We start from the raw sequence: 16,176 nt of genomic DNA on the forward strand, positions 1-16,176 counted from the left end.
GCCATTCTGTCTTGTTCGGAACATGTTATCAACACTGTTAGTGGTTGTAAATAAAACACTCATGAAACCAGGAAGGCTGCAGATGAGGCCTCTCAGCAACTTTAATCTCAGTTCTTGGTGAAATGCAGCAGCAGTTGCGCTTCTGAACAGTTCTACACTCACCCGACCTGCATCCTGCAGCTGCTGCTAACACTCGTGGCCCTCCTTTAATAGTGAAAATGTCAAAGCAACAGTGGGGAGCTTCAGAGGAAATAGATCAGCTAGGCAGCAAATAACTACATCTGTATCTGTGAATCTAAGGTAGAGAGCAATGTCCATGGAATGCTGCTGCTGCTTCTGTTAGATGGAGAGTTGATGTTTCAGGGCAGGATGAACATCTAAAAGAGCAGTTCTTCTGTCCAGTGGCTGTGCAGTAACACTCCACAAACATTCCTAAGTCAGTCGAGTGAATTGCCTTGTTGGCATTAAGTGAGCTTGTCGAGATGCAGCTCGGTGCATCTGAATTACGCTCCGCCTGGATGAGTCACTCTATCCTGCTACCAGAGTCTAGTGGCTGATAACCTGTGGTCTCGGATGTATGAGGAAAAATAGAAGTTAGAAATAGAGGATCTGTGGCGGAGGGGAGAGCTGGTTTGAGGAACAGCCATGGAACAGAGTCAAGTAACTCCGATTCCAGTGGGTGCACACGGACACCTGCCTAGTGATACCACTTCATGTTGGGTGTTGGACTCTTCCCATCCTGTGTAGCCAACAACTTCTCTGACCCCAAGATGGCTGTAGGAACTTACTCCTAAGTCTGAGCACCTTCTAGCTGAGGCTCCCCAAGCACTTTCACACACTTATGAACCACTCCTTTCCCCCTCCCCTTAACCGCTAGTGGGAGAAGTATTGTCCCAGCTGTAGCGTAAGTTCTGGCAGGAACTGTCTCAGTATGTGTACAGCATGCAGTGCAACAACAGGACCAATCCTGACTGGGACCTTTGGGCACTATCCTAAACAAATGGAGTCAATCACACAGCAAGTCCGCCGTTGGCAGGGGTGGAAGAGGAAGCCGTCTTGCACTGTCTTTTCAGAAAGAGCAGGTGTACAGTCCTCATGAAGAATCTGCCAAGATAAACAAGGTTCCAGGAAGGATTGAACCCTACTAGGAGACTAGTGCAGGGAAACTGCATACACATGCCACAAGTAAGCAGGACCTTCCAAACGGCAAAAGACAAGGAAATGGAAGGCTAGAGAGCTGAATTTGGTAATGGGGGGAGTGCAAGCTACATGTGGGTATGAAGTGGCATCCTGCTAGCTTCTGGAAGTGGCCCTCTGCCCTTCGAGTCGAGCTGAGGATCCATTATCAGCCAGTCTAGCTCAAACTGGAGGTTTACACAGGGTCACAGGTGCAGAGCAGCGTTTTGAAAAGATCTGGGTGAGAATATCTTCTATTGGACCCACTTCTGTTGGGTGTTGGAATGCACTTCTGCTTAAACCCTGGTTGCTAATAGCTTCCACCGAGCTGGCCAGTTCCGGGACCGCCCCTCTCCAGCCTGGTGCTGTGTGCAGCTGAGCCATTTCCACTTTGAAATGAGGAAAGGCCCTTCATGTGGAGTCCTGGTCCCCTTTGACTTCTCTTCTGGCCTGAAGTTTCTTGTGGATAAGATGACTCCCATTTCTGCTGCCCACGAGATAAGCGTGACGGCGCTGAAGTGAATACGGCAGCGCCCTTTGGTTCTAAAACGCCCACACCCTGCCCTTCACGGACCCAGTTTGGAATGGGCTGGTGCCTGTAGCACACAAAGCGTGGCCCACATCTCCTTTGCAGCGGAGGCTCCCGCTCCCCCTCGATTGCGTGAGCTCTCGTTACACGGCAGGCCACAGTCTCCCTTATGCTCAATTGGTAGGCCCCCTTGCTTTCTTCTGCGTGGTCAAGCCACGTTCCCCTTTGACCCTGGGACTTAAGCCATACAGCACAAACTTGTTTGCCGTTGATTCCTGCTGCATGTTAATTTCAGACAGTGCTGGAGAATCTGGATTCTGTTTCCTGCCTCTGTCCTTGACTTGCTGTGCAACTGCACCACAGTCCTGCTTCCCTTCCTCACGGGGATTGTGAGCGTTTGCTACTGGCAAGTGTGTGGTGGTCTTACTGCTTATGGAAGCCTTGCCGCACGTCCGTGGCAGTGCAGTAACAGGTTCCCAGGGCATTGTAAAGAGTTAACCGTTTATAGTGAGTGTTGGGTGTGCATGGCTCTTTGCAAGCTAAAAGAGCAAGGTCCATGCACGCAGGCTCTGAGAATAGAGCCTGAAATGGACTTCTGTTACATAGGGGAGGGAAGTCGTTTCCTTGAGCACTGAAGGCAAATGTCAGCAAGATTTAACAGGTGAAAAGGGGAGGCTTTGTAAAGAGAATGCCCCCATGAACTCTCAGAGGGTTGCCCTGGAGAACTTGGGTGACTGAGTTGAGGCTGGATTATGCAGCCTTTTGGAGGAACAAAACCAACATGGCTTACGAGAAACCTTTTGGTCTCCTAGTTACAGAACACACAAGTGCAAACTGGCTATTTTGCTTCCCCCTTTGCCAGTACAAGTAGCCTCTACTTTTTATTTTGGGCCTTCCCTGTTCCCTAACTTAATAACTAGGCAAAGAGTGCACAGGCCTTAAGGTGGTTCTGGGGTCTCCTAGCCTCTCCCATTCAGTTCCCAGCCTGGCTTAATCAGTGTGTGATTGCTAGAGTTGTATTGTAAGGCAGCCTCTGTGCTACGTCTAATGCAGTTTGCCCAGCCATTGAGCTCACCGTGGAGCCAGCCTTTTAAAAAGAATGTACACTTCCTGCAAATGGCCCAGAACGTCCTTAGAGAAATGCCAGAAAAACTAGTTAGAACTCAAGGATGGGTCGAGGCAGCCCAGGACAGATGCGGGTACTTGAACCATCTCTGCGTGCTGGGCCCATACTGAGAGCATGCCCCTGGAATGGCAAACCATTTGAAAATGGCACTCGGAATGTCTCCCCAGGATGCTAGCGGCCACGGTCGTGGTCCTTCCCCAGAACAGACAGTTGCTCTGGCATCCAGGCCCTTAGTACGTGTTGGTGCGTCGTGCTTTAAGTAGCGATGTTAAGTATCAACTGATTGACTAATCGAATAGTCGATGCATTTTGATTAGTCAAGAGGGCGCCTCCGCCTTTGAAGTATAGTAACAGCCCTAGGACTGTAGCCACACAGAGCCCAGGGTACGCTGGGGAGACCCCGGCTGGCCCTGGCCTGCATGTGGCATTTCAGAGCAGCAGCACCATGTGGAGCCCGGGGTGTGGCCCCAGGCTCCAAGCAGCACTGCTGCTTTGAAGTATCCCCTCCTCTTCCCCCCTCCCTCCCCCCCTTTGCTGCCTCTTTCTGATAGAGGCAGCAAGAGTGGGGGAAGCGACTGTTGACTAGCCTGTCGACTAGCCGATAAGCAGGGCTCGACAAACTGCGGCGAGAGCTACTCGCCAGCCTGGCACTGTGCGTGCGCCAGCCTGGCAGAGCTGGTGAATGGGGGCGCACAGAGCAACCGGCTGAAATCTACGCACCATGGGCGAGTAGAAACAGTTTGTCGAGCCCTGCCGATAAGCATTTGCTCGTTGGATAGTCACTAGTCCTCACATCCCTCAGGCTCCTGAGCTGGCAATATAATGGAAGTCATTCCTGGTGAAGGGGAGAGGCCAGAGAACCGGTTGCTGAGAGGCGGGATCTTATCACCCGTGTTCAAGACGGGTTCCAACAGGTCCGGTCTCCGCCTGCGAGATGGGAGTAGATGGGGCTAGCGCAGAAGCCAGTTGCTGGTTTGTGGAGGGGGTGTGGCTTCCTGGGATGCAAGCGCCTGTCACCTTGTGTAGTGAGCTGGGAACCAGACGACAGCGGTTGTTCCAACTGGCACATGAGGTCTGGTGTGACACTTCCATGCCCTGGGCTATTCTGAGGGTGTTGGCTGGAAGGTGGCACTAAAGCAAAGCAGAGCACAAGAGAATATAAGCCAAGAGGCGCTGACCTTACGACAGACAGACCCTTCCTCCTCCTCCTGGCTCCTACCCCTGCTGTTGGGAGCCGATGTCGTGCCTGTATTCCCAGTCTCATGGAAAGATGTTTCCTCCTTGTCTTTGGTGTGCAGAGTTCCTTGGCCTTCTGCAGGCTCGCTTTCCAGCTCTGCCCCAGGTCTGCTTGTCAGTACCCAAGTGGGGTCTAGCGCTGCTTTCTGCGTGGCCCATGCCACCCAGCCACACAGCCGTGCCAGATCGCCTTCTGCTACTGCGCTGTGATGCACGGGGGCACGAGCCACCAGCTTAACACAGCTGGACACGTGTCGCTCGCCTGGGTATTGGCTAAAGGGCAAAGTAGTGGAGGTAGCTGGCCAGCTTTTGGGCACAACACAAGCGAGGTGGCGATTACTCTTACCCCTTATCTGGGAGAGCAGCTGGCAGAGCTGCAGAGCACCACAGCAGCAATGAAAGCAAGCGGTGTAGGAAGGCCAGGGTCTGAGACGCACAGGGAAGCTCTCTGCAGTGGTGAGCAACTTGTGAGTCGTAGGCTACTGCATGTGGCCTGTGCCCGCAAGGCTGCCAGATTCTGCTGGTTTCCCCCAGGTTAGGTTTTTCCTACCGGTATTGCTAAAGTAATGCTCTTACAAAGCCAAGGCGTGTGCACTGGGGTGCATGCCTGTTGCATGCACCGCTGCCTGGAAGAGCCGTGAGCTCCCATCAGTGCTGGGGGGTTCCATCGACCCCCCCCCCTAAATTCTAGGCACAAGTGCAGTTAGCAAAGCTACCTCATCACAGGAGACTCTTGGTTGTGTTGGGCTTGTTGGCCACGGAGAATGAGGGTCACTAGCCTACACTGCCCGTCCCTGGCTCTGTGCAGCCTTTCCTAGGAACTCAAGTGAAGCCATGAGTGGTAGACCAGAAACTGCTTCGAACCTGCCTCGGGTGCCCCTCACGCCTGCCCCAGCTGCTCTTTCTAACCCTTGTTCCTAGTGCGATTGGAGAGAAACTGGAGCTATTCAGTCTGCAGTAACTGCCTGTGCCAGCGCAGCGGGCCCAACATGTGGAGGAGCATCGTTTCCGGGCAGAAGATCCGCCATGTAGGTCTCACAATGGCCTGCACACTTGAGTTCCTACCCAATAGAAAGGGGTGGGGGTGACTCATTCCAAGACTTCTCTTTGCGTCCAAGGGCTGTTGCCAGCTCTTTGTTTTATTCTGCTGTTCTCCAGAAATCCAGCCCTTCTGGGAAGTGATTTGAAACACTTAAGCACATGAGACTTCCAAGAATAAAAAGAAAACGACGGATTCTCCTTCCTCTGTTAAACTGTCTGTATTTGAGTTAGCCGTGTATAAGAATTCAGAGGCGCACACGAGTTTTAACCCTCTGCACTCGGTTCGTGATTCAAACGCTGATAGCTGGAAAACCAACTGCTGCCATTCCAAGCTGTATGACGGGGGCACCTGAGGACATGGGCACTGACCCCCTCTCTTCTACAGGGCTGTTGTGCTGCTGCTCGTTTTAGAAGGCACTAACCATGCTGTGCCTGCAAATACAGCTGCTTTGTAGCTACACCGGCTCTGCTGCAGCATACCACAGGTGGCAGCCTCGCTCCAGGCCAGAGAGAGGTGGCAGCTTGGTAGTTGGGAGACTAGAAGAAACTCATCCCTGGAATGAGTTTCCAGCTGCTTCTTTTTTCCTTTGAGAGCTGTGACTGGGAGGCTAATGTAGGTCGGTAAAAACAGAAGGGAAGTTTGGTCTTGTGGCCTAACACTGGACTGGGACTTGGGACTTGAGAGCATTGGGTTCTGCCTCAGCTTCCCCAGTGTCTTTGGGAAACTGAGGCACAGCAAAAGGTGAATGATGGTGCAAGATGGAGGCCGCTGTAAGCTCAGCAGGGAAGGGAGCCAGCTTGTGCAGGGTCTGCCACAATGGAGTCTCTAGGCTTTCCCGTTCGACAAGGACCGTGGCGCTGCTCACCGCAGAGTCTGGATGCTGGAGCTGTTAGCCCCTGAGTGACTCCATCTCTTGTTTCCTTGCAGAGACTTCCTTCCCCGTGGGTCTGGAATCGTCACCCGGCGGCCTCTTATTCTTCAGCTGATCTTCTCCAAAACAGGTACTGTCCAGGGCTCAGTAGCTCCTTGTGGCTGGGGGGTCGAGGGCGGCCAAAGCTGGGGGACCAGTCTCACACCCTGCATGCTGCAGAACAGGGAAGGCACAGATGTATGCGGCTGTCAGTCTGCGTCCCTTGCTGCCTTTCCGATGGCGGGAGCTGCGCTGGCTCTTGGCTGCTTGGGGAACGTGGTCTGTAAACTGCTGGAAGGTGCCTGTACTGCTCAGGAGATGGGAGCCGCCTTGCGCGCGGCGGTGAGATGTGTAACTTGGCGGGAGTCCTGTCACTGCAGCAGCACGTGTACGGTTGGTGTAGCTCCCTGGGTGGAAACTGCGGGCAGATTGTTTCTGTATTAGTCTGTCAGTCGACACTGCAAGCTAAGCAGGACAGTTCAGCCTTGTGACTGGGCTCTAATTTGTTGTGGACGGGTCCAGGCCTTCGCTCATACAGCTCTGGCCGTTTGCCAGGGGTTAGATGAGCACAGGGCTCTAGCCTAAAATCTCTGAAGGGTTGACAACCCGCTGGAGACCCAAGCTGTTCTCAGGATTTCAGTAGGTGCGAGGGGAGGGGACAAACTGACTTTGGGTCTGGGCAGAGGTCCTGGCACTGCAGGCAGTTACCTGCTCCTCGTTAGTCTGCGTTTTCCTCTGTCCCTGGCCTCGGCCCTTCCTGGTCCCGCAGCCTCGCTGACGTCCCTTCTTCAGAGCAGGTGATCAGGGTGCATGTAAGGGGCCAAATGGAGCTGTCAGACCGAGCTCCCTGCTGGGAACTCTGCTGTGTCAATGAACAAGACAGGGAGTTGCTGCTTTACCAGCCTGGTACTTCAGAGGGGGGCTGATTGGCTGCGCCAGACCGTGATGGCAGAGGCACTGCCGCATCCTAGCTCTTCTTGCGTGATCCCGAGTGCTTAGTGAGCCCAACACATGGGACTGCCCCGTTCTCCTGGGGTGGGGGGGTATGATCTTAGGCCAGGGTTTTATAAGCCAGTCTGTTCTGCGAAGAGCTAAAGCAGCTCTGTCTCCTCCTGCTGCGTGGACTGTTCCTTGGTTGTGTGATAACAGGCCTTGGTGCTGCGTCCTGGCTCTCTGCTAGGGATGGGAAATCCCGTTGAATTGGCTAACGTTGTTTAACAGACTGCAGGGGAGGGTGGGCAGGAGCAGGCTGCAGTGGCCTCTCCCCACGGGCAGGCATTACATCAGCTGGGTCGGAACAGCCCCTGCCTGGGGGGCACCCGGGCAGAGCAGGCCCCTACCCCAGCCCCTACTGGTTAAACATTCAGCCCCCTACTCTTGGCCCGGCATAGTGATGGTGGTAAATGCGGGAAGGCTGAAAAGCCGCTGCACACCTCTCACCTGAGCCCGCGCTCCACATGTCAGCGGCCTGATCTCGGGGCGGCTCTCTTGTTCCCTTCCCTGGAGTGCGGAGTCCCTTGCTTTGCCCTCTTGCCGGGAGGGCTGGGCCTCTGCTGCTTGTGCCTGGGTCGGATCCAGCCCAGCATGCTCCCTGGCTGCCCCGCCACCGCACGCTGCTCAGAGCAGCTTTCTGGATGCTGCGAGCCTGGGGACCCTCTGCCCCCGGCTCAGCCTTGCAGCTCGCAATGGCCCATGTGCAGAGTGCCCCTCCCCCAATGGGCTCGCACGCGTGGCCCCCACCTCGCTGCGGAACCTGCTGGGGAGGGCTGCTGGCTGGGAGCCACCCAAGTAAGAGCCTCCTGGCCAGAGCCAGCCTGCCTCTGGCACCCCAGCCCCTCCCCCAACCCTCTGGCACCCTTCCTGCACTTTCACCTTGTGTAGAAGCTGCTGCCCCTTGCTCCTGCACCCAGGCCCTGCACCCCTCCCTTCCAGACCTTGCACCCCAACCCCTGCCCTGCCACAGTTCAAATTCTTGCACCCCCTCCTGCCCCAGATCACAGCCCCGCTCCCGGACCCTGCACCCCTCGTACGCCTTCTCCCCTCCCAGAGCCTGCCCCCTCGTCTCCTGCCCTTACCCCAAGCTCGATCCCAGACCCTGCACCTCCTCCATGAATACCATGGAAGAGTTGGGCCCGTGGAGCGGCCCATCATCAGGAACGATTGCCTGCCCCCGTCTACAGTCGTGCGTGACGGTAGCTGGCCTAGGCCCAGGGGCGATGGTGTCAGATGGGACTTCCCTATTGAATGCAAGACGGATGAGCTCTTTGGCGTGAGCACTTCCCATGCAGCGCTCTGCGGGAAGCGGGGGACCAGCCTCCCCATTGCCCCCGCCAGCGCCCAGGGAGCGGTAGCTCCTCGGGGTCTGATCTGCAGCTGAAGTGCTGCTAGCCCACCAGGCACGGTATGGAAAGCGGCTGCTCCCCAGTGTGATTGCAGCACTGAAACACGTAGCGAGCAGCCAGCGAGCGCTCTGTCCCACAGGCACCGCGCTTGCAGGGCGTCAGTCACGCGGCTGCTTGGCTCGTCCAAGTGCCGCTCCTCTGACAGCTGTCGCTGGAGAGGCACCTAGATGTGTGTGTCGGAGAGATGCTGCTCGGCCACCCCCTCACGCAGCCGGGGGCTCAGGGCGGGACTGCGCAGCTCTCAGGGCTGCTCCACGTTGACTGGGGCAGAAGGTGCTTGGCCAGCTGGCTTGGTGAGTGAGTGGTTCCGGGTAAACTCCCTTAAGAGAAGGGACCTGGGAACATGTGCCCTGGTTCTGGAGAATAACCTTAGTGCCTTTGTCCTACGCTCTTGGAGAGCAGTGCTCATGCTGTCTACCCCCAGCTCCTCTCTGCTGCTGCTTTCCCCCACCACGACAGCCGCTCGCTCCCAGGGCCTCGGCAGCATCTCCAGGAGCTAGCTGGCCCCCGAGACAGAACCAGCTCCAGGGCCTTGGGAGCGGGGAGGGGCTGTTCCCAGCCAGGCCTGGGCTGACGGGATCCCAGAGGGGGCGAGCAGGTGGGGTCGGTCGGTGCTGCTCTGGCACACTGCTGGGTCCTGCGTGGCAGTCAGTGGCCATTGACTTCAATGGGTTTTGAATCCGAGCCCTAAACTCGGGGTTCTGTCTGAGCCCCTCCCCCAACATGCTGAACTCCACGGCCCAGCTGCACCGGCTCTGCTGTCCTGCCGGCACTGGGGTTAGCAGGCAGGGCAGCTGCAGGGCCCCGCAAAGCTGAGCTGCTTGAGCTGTGGCTGCAGCCCCACGTGGCGGGGCCCTGGGCCGCAGTCCTGTGCGGTGAGCTCTGGCTCTCTGCCCTGGGCCCTGGCGAATCTAAGGCCCCTGAAACCTGCTTGGGGTCCCCGAGGGGTCCCGGACCACTGATCTCGCCCTTAGCCCCGGCAGGCCCCTAGCAGGGGTTTGAAATAGACCAGAGTTCCCTGGTTGGTGCTCGCTGCCTTGTGTGCTTCCAGGTGTGCCGGCCGCCGTCGGGCTCAGCCCTGCCGAGCCAGCGACCCGCCCCAAGCCGCCCGCCGGAGGAATGTGGCGGGGTTAATATTTAAGCACGCTCGCCGCAGTACCATTGCTTGCGGGTGGAAGGGCGCTGCCAAGCTCTCCACCGCCCACGGCCCGAGTCAGGGCTCCTTGTGAGCCGCCTGCCCTCTGAGCACAGGTCTTGGCTGATGGAAGATCCCTTCCCTGTGGCCGAGGCAGCCCAGCTGGGCAGCGTGCTGTGCTGCTCAGTGACAGGATTGCGGTGCCAGTGCTGCCTGGCGTACAGAACAGGGCGACGTTCACCCCCATCCCTCTGGCCTTCCTCTGCCGGGCTGGGGACTGCCGCTCCGTCTGGGACAGGCTGGTGCAAGCGACAGAGCTGGGGTTACAGGTTGCGGTGCTGCACGTGGCCTTTGGACATGGTGCCTCAGCAGTTCTGGGCCTGCTCTCGGGCCCTGACGGAGGGCCTGTGTAAGGCCTCTTCCTGACTATTGCCCTGGGTAGGAAACGCCCTCCCACAGCCCACCCCCCTCAATTGCCAGCCCTGAGCCCCCCAGAGCTTTACCCTGCACCCTCCACAGACGCTCGTCTGCAGGGCTGCGTCTGATGGCTGGTTCAAATTGCAGTCTGGATTTCGGACGTGGTGCGGTCAGTGTCGCTCACAAGCAGGGAAATCCCAGCATGTGCCACATAACGCGAAGATCAAGCACTTCATGTGCGAACTGTTTCTGCATTTCCTGGGCTGCACTTCACTTCAAAACATGATCGGCTTCCAGAGACTGGAGAGCACTGGCAGGGGAAAGCCGAGCGCCCCCCCCCCCGCCCTCGCACGGTGAGGGCCGGGGGAATGCTGTGGGCAGGGGTGGCTGTTCATGCTGTAGTGGGAGTTGGGTTTAAACAGTCATCTTGGCACAGGGGTGAGGAATCTTCTGGTTGGGGGCTGCTGACCCACAGAAAAATCAGTCAGGCGGGGGCAGCGCAGGCTGGAGAGCCAGCACGGGCTCCCCAATGCTGGGGGGAGCCCAGAGCTCCGCGGGCTGGATCCAGGCAAGCCGGGGGACACATCTGGCTCCTGGGCCTTAGGTTCCTCACCCCTGGCTTAGAACGTCTCTGGTCTGTTATCCAGGGGGTCAGAGTGGGTCACAATAGTCCCTTCGGGCCTGGGAATCGGTGACCCGGGCTGTAAGTCTGTTGCATACGTGTGTGTATTGGTGGCAGAGCTAGACGTGTGTGAGGTGCTACTGTGCCTCAGTTTCCCTGTGGGGGCGGGGACGGCACCCACCTCCCTACTAGCAGTGCCCAGGGCTGGTGATTAACGCCGGCAGCACCAGGCCATGCAGGGCTGATGGCAGTGACTCCTGCAATACTGAGAGATACCTGGATGGGAACATGCCGCTGTCTCTACTCCAAGGGCTCTGCTGGGGCAGTCGCGCCCCTCCTGTGGGCCATGCTGCGGTTGGCTTCCTCCCCGGCCGCAGGAGCCGTTCGGAGGTAGCCAGTGGGTGCCCTGGCAGGCTAGACTCAGCCCTGCCTTCAGGGCTCAGAACCCGGCACTGCGGCGCTACAAACGAGGGGCGGGGGAGGCCAGCAGGCCGGGATGTCAAGCTGTCTAGGCTGGAACCAACATGCACGTGCCACGTCTCCCCCCGCCGGCGCTTCCCTCTGGTGCAGGACACCGTGACTCACGTCTGCAGCGGGTCTAGAGCTGCCCTGCTCCATCCGCCTCGGCCGAGGGGATTGCTAGGCAGGCTTCATCGCCAGTTAGCAGCCTCCCCAAAAGCACCTGGCTGCTCTCTTGGGCGCCGGCTTTCCCCGCATGGCTGCATGCCCCTCTGGCTCTGCGCCACTTCCTCATTCCGCCCCTGGAAAGGGCCGCCGGAGCACAGCGGGGTGTCCAGGAGCCACGCTCAAGTCATGCCCGGAGCTTACGCCAGGCGAACGGAGACAAGCTTGGGCCCTCTGCTGGGGTGCAGGCGCAATGGGGTGAGCCTCTGCTGGGCGCAATGCAGCTTGTGGGCGCCGGGATCCCCTCTGCTCCAGGGCGGCTTTGCTTCTCAATAGGCCTTGTGGGTCTCGTGCACTGCAGAGCACGGGGGGACTCGAGGCGCGTTGCAGTCTCATAGAACAGCACGGCTCACGCTCACGGCGGCAGCTGCCTAGCTTCTGAGTGAGCAGCAGGCAGAGCCGAGGCTGGGCCCTGTATTGGATCTCAGGCAGGTGAATGCTACAGCCTGGCTCTGGAGGGGAGGGGCGTTGTGTCTCTGCTCACGTCCAGCCCCTCTCCAGGCATACTGACTGTGCAGCCCTAGGACGCCGGGGCCCTGCGTGAAGGCTTAGCTGAATGCTGGGGCAAGGAGCAAAGGGAGCTTGTAGGAAGAGGGTAAGGAACGGGCTGGCTGGCTGCAGCAGTGAGCGAAGGGCTGAAGCCCTGTTCTGAGAGGCTCTGCTCCGGCCCCCTGTGGTAGCCGTTGGAAGAGCACTGAAATGCTGGCACTGTGCTGGTGATATGAGAGAGGCCTATGAAGTGAAGGGTGGGGAGAAAGTCAACAAGGAAGTGGAACTTGCGCTCTCAAACACCAGAACTAGGGGTCACCAAATGAAATGACTAGGCTGCATGTTGAAAGGCAGTATTTCTGCACACAACCTGTGGAACTCCTTGCCAGAGGGTGTTGTCAAGGCCAAAGCTATCACAGGGTTCAAAAAGAACTAGCTCAGTCCATGGATGGCAGGTCCATCAATGGCTATTAGCCAGGCTGGTGTCCCTAGCTTCTTTGCCCCTGGGGGGCACCTGGCATTGGTCACTGATGGGAGACAGGACACTGGGCTAGATGGACCTTTGTCTGATCCAGTCAGGCTGTTCTCCTGTTCCGCCTGTCCAGACAGCACTGAGGTAGCTCATGACTTGCGCACCTGCAAGGGTGGTGCTCCTGAGAGGGGTGGGTGAATGTCGTGGGGGCTTTGAGCCTCTAGCGATCCTTGCTCCTGATTGGCCTGGCTCTCCAGCCTGCGTGCCCCCGTCCGAATGCCATCGTGCTCAAGGGGTAGTGGGACTTCCTGCCGGCATTCTGCACCAGCCTCTCGTTGGGGTGTAGCCGGGGTCCTGCAGAGCTGATGCTGCATTGCTGAGGTTCGGAGGGCGAGGGCCTGGGTCTGTTTACACTGGTTCAGAGGCTGGGGGGCTAGTCAGAAATCGGTTTGTTTCATTATAGACCCTGGGGGCGGGGGTCTCTCTTCCAGAATATGCGGAGTTTTTGCACTGCAAATCCAAAAAGTTCACGGATTTTGACGAGGTTCGGCAGGAGATCGAAGCAGAGACGGACCGGGTCACGGGAAGCAATAAAGGGATCTCACCGATTCCCATCAACCTGAGGGTGTATTCACCACACGGTGAGTGAGACTTGCATGCTGACGGGAGTGTCAGCGGGCTTCTAGAGGCGGGTGTGGACACTTCAGTGGATGGGAAGGAAGCAACCCAGAGGGCAGTTTGACGGTCCCAAGAGACCAGGCTCTGTTCCTGAGTAGCAAGGATGTAGAGAGGCCAAACAAGCTTCTAGCTGATCCTCTGTGCCCTGCCCTCGCCCATGCACTGCGGGATAGAGGGTTTTGAGTCCCCTCACTGCATGAGTTCTCCGCTTCCCTCCCTCCGCAGTGCTGAACCTGACGCTGATCGACCTCCCGGGCATCACCAAGGTGCCCGTGGGAGACCAGCCGCAGGACATCGAGTACCAGATCAAGGATATGATCCTGCAGTTCATCAGCCGGGAAAGCAGCCTGATTCTTGCTGTGACTCCCGCCAACATGGATCTGGCAAACTCGGATGCTCTCAAGATGGCTAAGGAAGTAGATCCTCAAGGTAAAACCAGCGCGCCTGCTGGCTGCAGTAAGAGCTGCTGCAGGACCCTGTAACAAAGGGAGGGAGATGGGGGTTCCCAGGTGCCCTGGTGTGCAGCTCCCCCTGCCGTGGGGAACCCGGCTAGCTCTGCCCAGGGGAGCCGAGCCAAGGCTCTTCTCGGAGCAGTGGGCTGGATTTTGTACGGAACGTGACTGATGGGGCGCAGGGCCCAGGCTACGCAATTCCAGTGGGGTGGAGCTGGGGTTCCGCTTGGAGGGAAGTCCTGGTGCGCTCAGTCTGGAGAGGAGATGCCTGAGAGCGGTTTTCAGGTCTCTAAAAGGGTGTCAAAGGAGGAGGGAGACAAATTGTTCCCCTTGGCCTCTGAGGACAGGACGAGATGCAAGGGGCTTAAACTGCAGCCAGGGAGGTTTGGACTGGACAGTAGGAAAAACGTCCTGCCTGTCTGGGGGTGACACACTGAATAAGTTGCATGGGGGGTTGTGGAATCCCCCTCACTGGAGATATTGAAGAGCAGACGCCTGGCAGGGATGGGCTAGCTGGTGCTTTGTCCTGCCGTGACGGCAGGGGACTTGAGGTCCCTTCCAGTGCTAGTGTTCTAGGATTCTCCTGCCCCCATTAAGGGTGGTGGTTGCTGCTCCCGGCAGGCTGCCTGCTGCCAACCCCCTGCCCCCGACTCTCCTGTCCTGGGACTTCCGGGAGGCGTGTGCTTCTCTCCCATGGCCCTGCAGGCAGACTCCCGAAGTGACCTCTTGGCTGTCAGCCAAGCAAGCCTTTACTAAAAGGTGTGACTCCTGTTGCTCTGGCTGCTGCACTCCTTAGTCCCCAGCTCCTCTCGCCTCCGAGCCAGCTGGGAACGCAGACTGGAGCCGAAGTGCTGCAGGTGGAAGGGAGGGTGATGGCTCCTGGTTATAGAAACCAGGAGCCCCTGTGTCTGCATGTCGACCTGCAGGCCTGGCCGGAGGGATGTGGGGTTGATTAGCTGCTTCTCCAATGATCTTTCTACCCCAGGCCTCCGAACAATTGGTGTGATCACCAAACTCGACCTGATGGACGAAGGCACGGACGCCAGAGATGTCCTGGAAAACAAACTGCTCCCTTTAAGAAGAGGTAGAATGCCACCACCCTCCGTGCCCCACTCCTCCCTTTCGCTGCCCACTGGAGCCCCGAGTCCCAGCGCTCTGCTTGGTACCTGCTTGGTACCTAGGGCAGGCAGTATAAAGTTCACACTCATAAGAACGGCCATACTGGGTCAGATCAAAGGCCCATCTAGCCCAGTAGCCTGTCTGCCGACAGTGGCCAGCACCAGGTGCCCCAGAGAGGGTGGACCGAAGACCATGATCAAGCGATTTGTCTCCTGCCATCCCTCTCCAGCCTCTGACAAACAGAGGCCAGGGGCACCGTTCCTACCCCCTGGCTAATGGCCTTTTCTGGACCTAACCTCCATGAAATAACCCTATGAGCCCAGGGTCCCGTGCGGGGGGCATGAGAGTTCAAGGCTTGTGCTGCAGCTGGATCCTGCGCTGACAGAGCTGGCCTGTGGCATTGTCCCGTTTCAGGCTATATCGGCGTGGTTAACCGGAGCCAGAAGGATATAGAAGGCAAGAAGGACATCAGAGCAGCGTTGGCTGCAGAACGCAAGTTCTTCCTTTCTCACCCAGCCTACAGGCACATGGCAGATCGCATGGGCACGCCTCACTTGCAGAAAGTCCTCAACCAGGTAGGCCAGTGTCATGCGTGGGCCCTGTTCCCGGCTTGGAGGGAAGGGCTGCTGACTGAGTGCTCTGAGCTGTGCTGGGGAGGGTGTGGGGGGGGCTGGGGAGTTAGACTGCGTGCCCAGCCCCCACACCCTCAGTATCGTCCTTGGCGAGTCGGCTCTTCCCCAGCCTTGGCCTCGCTGGCTGCAGAATGACCAACGACCATCCGCTTGTCTGAACGCTTCTCTAGCAGCGTCCTTTCCAGGCCGTGCCGGAGATGCTGGTAGCCAACAGAATGGAGGGAGAATCTCTTCTACTTGGCGCAGTTAGCCCCTGGTGAGCGGTCAGATTGACAGGCTAGGGGCAATACCCAGCTGCCCTCGTTCGGTGAGAAGGCAAAATTCGTTAAAGCTGGGAAGTCTGACTTGGCGAGCTGGGCCAGGCTGCTCCGAAGTCTTGGAAATTGCTGTGTCTCTTTAAAGGAACAGCAGCGGGCCTGGGCTGACTCCGTGTGGCTCTTGTAGAGTGGCCAGTTAAGGGAAGCATTCCACTAGCCCCTCTTGCGCAGTGTTGGCTCTGGCCTCTGGCTCGCCTGTGCGGCCTCAAACGCAGCTTGTAGTGAGGGGTGGGGGGCCAGCCACACTGACCGCTTCTTACCCTCGCAGCAACTGACCAACCACATCAGGGAGACCCTGCCCTCGCTGCGCAGCAAGCTGCAGAGCCAGCTGCTCTCGCTGGAGAAGGAAGTGGAGGAATACAAGAACTTCCGCCCTGACGACCCCACGCGGAAAACCAAGGCCTTGCTGCAGTAGGTTGCTCCCATCCCCTCTTGATAGGCCAGGCACTGGATTTGGCCCCCGTGGGGAGGGAGAGCAAGTGTCTAGCCTGAAATGGACACTGGTGTGAACGTGGCTCCACCCTGGAGCACTCGGATACCAGCTGGTCGCTGACCCTGAGGGAAGAGTGCCCAGCTCCCGGTGTTGGCAATTGGCAGTGTGAAGCAGGAGATGCCACTCGGTGTCCCGTGGACTAGGGCTATTGGCGTTTGCTGATCAGTCAACTAGTGACTCAACTAGCTGCCCCCCCAGCTTGCTGTCTGGATCAGAGGCAGCAAGGGTGGCAGGGAGCAGGAGCT

General features: G+C 57.9%; 1 protein-coding gene across 11 annotated transcripts in view; it reads left to right on the forward strand.

Annotated features, from left to right (window-relative positions):
* Window positions 1-16,176, forward strand: part of DNM2 (dynamin 2) — a 50,550-nt gene that overhangs the window by 7,402 nt on the left and 26,972 nt on the right. For all 11 annotated transcript variants that reach the window (XM_075916125.2, XM_075916131.2, XM_075916124.2 and 8 more), the window contains exons 2-7: window positions 6,037-6,110; window positions 12,732-12,881; window positions 13,144-13,347; window positions 14,356-14,454; window positions 14,904-15,064; window positions 15,707-15,849. In XM_075916125.2, coding sequence (XP_075772240.1) covers window positions 6,037-6,110; window positions 12,732-12,881; window positions 13,144-13,347; window positions 14,356-14,454; window positions 14,904-15,064; window positions 15,707-15,849 — 831 coding nt within the window. The remainder of the gene's footprint in view (window positions 1-6,036; window positions 6,111-12,731; window positions 12,882-13,143; window positions 13,348-14,355; window positions 14,455-14,903; window positions 15,065-15,706; window positions 15,850-16,176) is intronic.

The sequence above is a fragment of the Pelodiscus sinensis genome, chromosome 31, assembly GCF_052426305.1.
Source record: "Pelodiscus sinensis isolate ZL-2025 chromosome 31, ASM5242630v1, whole genome shotgun sequence".
In the NCBI taxonomy this organism is placed as follows: Eukaryota; Metazoa; Chordata; order Testudines; family Trionychidae; genus Pelodiscus; species Pelodiscus sinensis.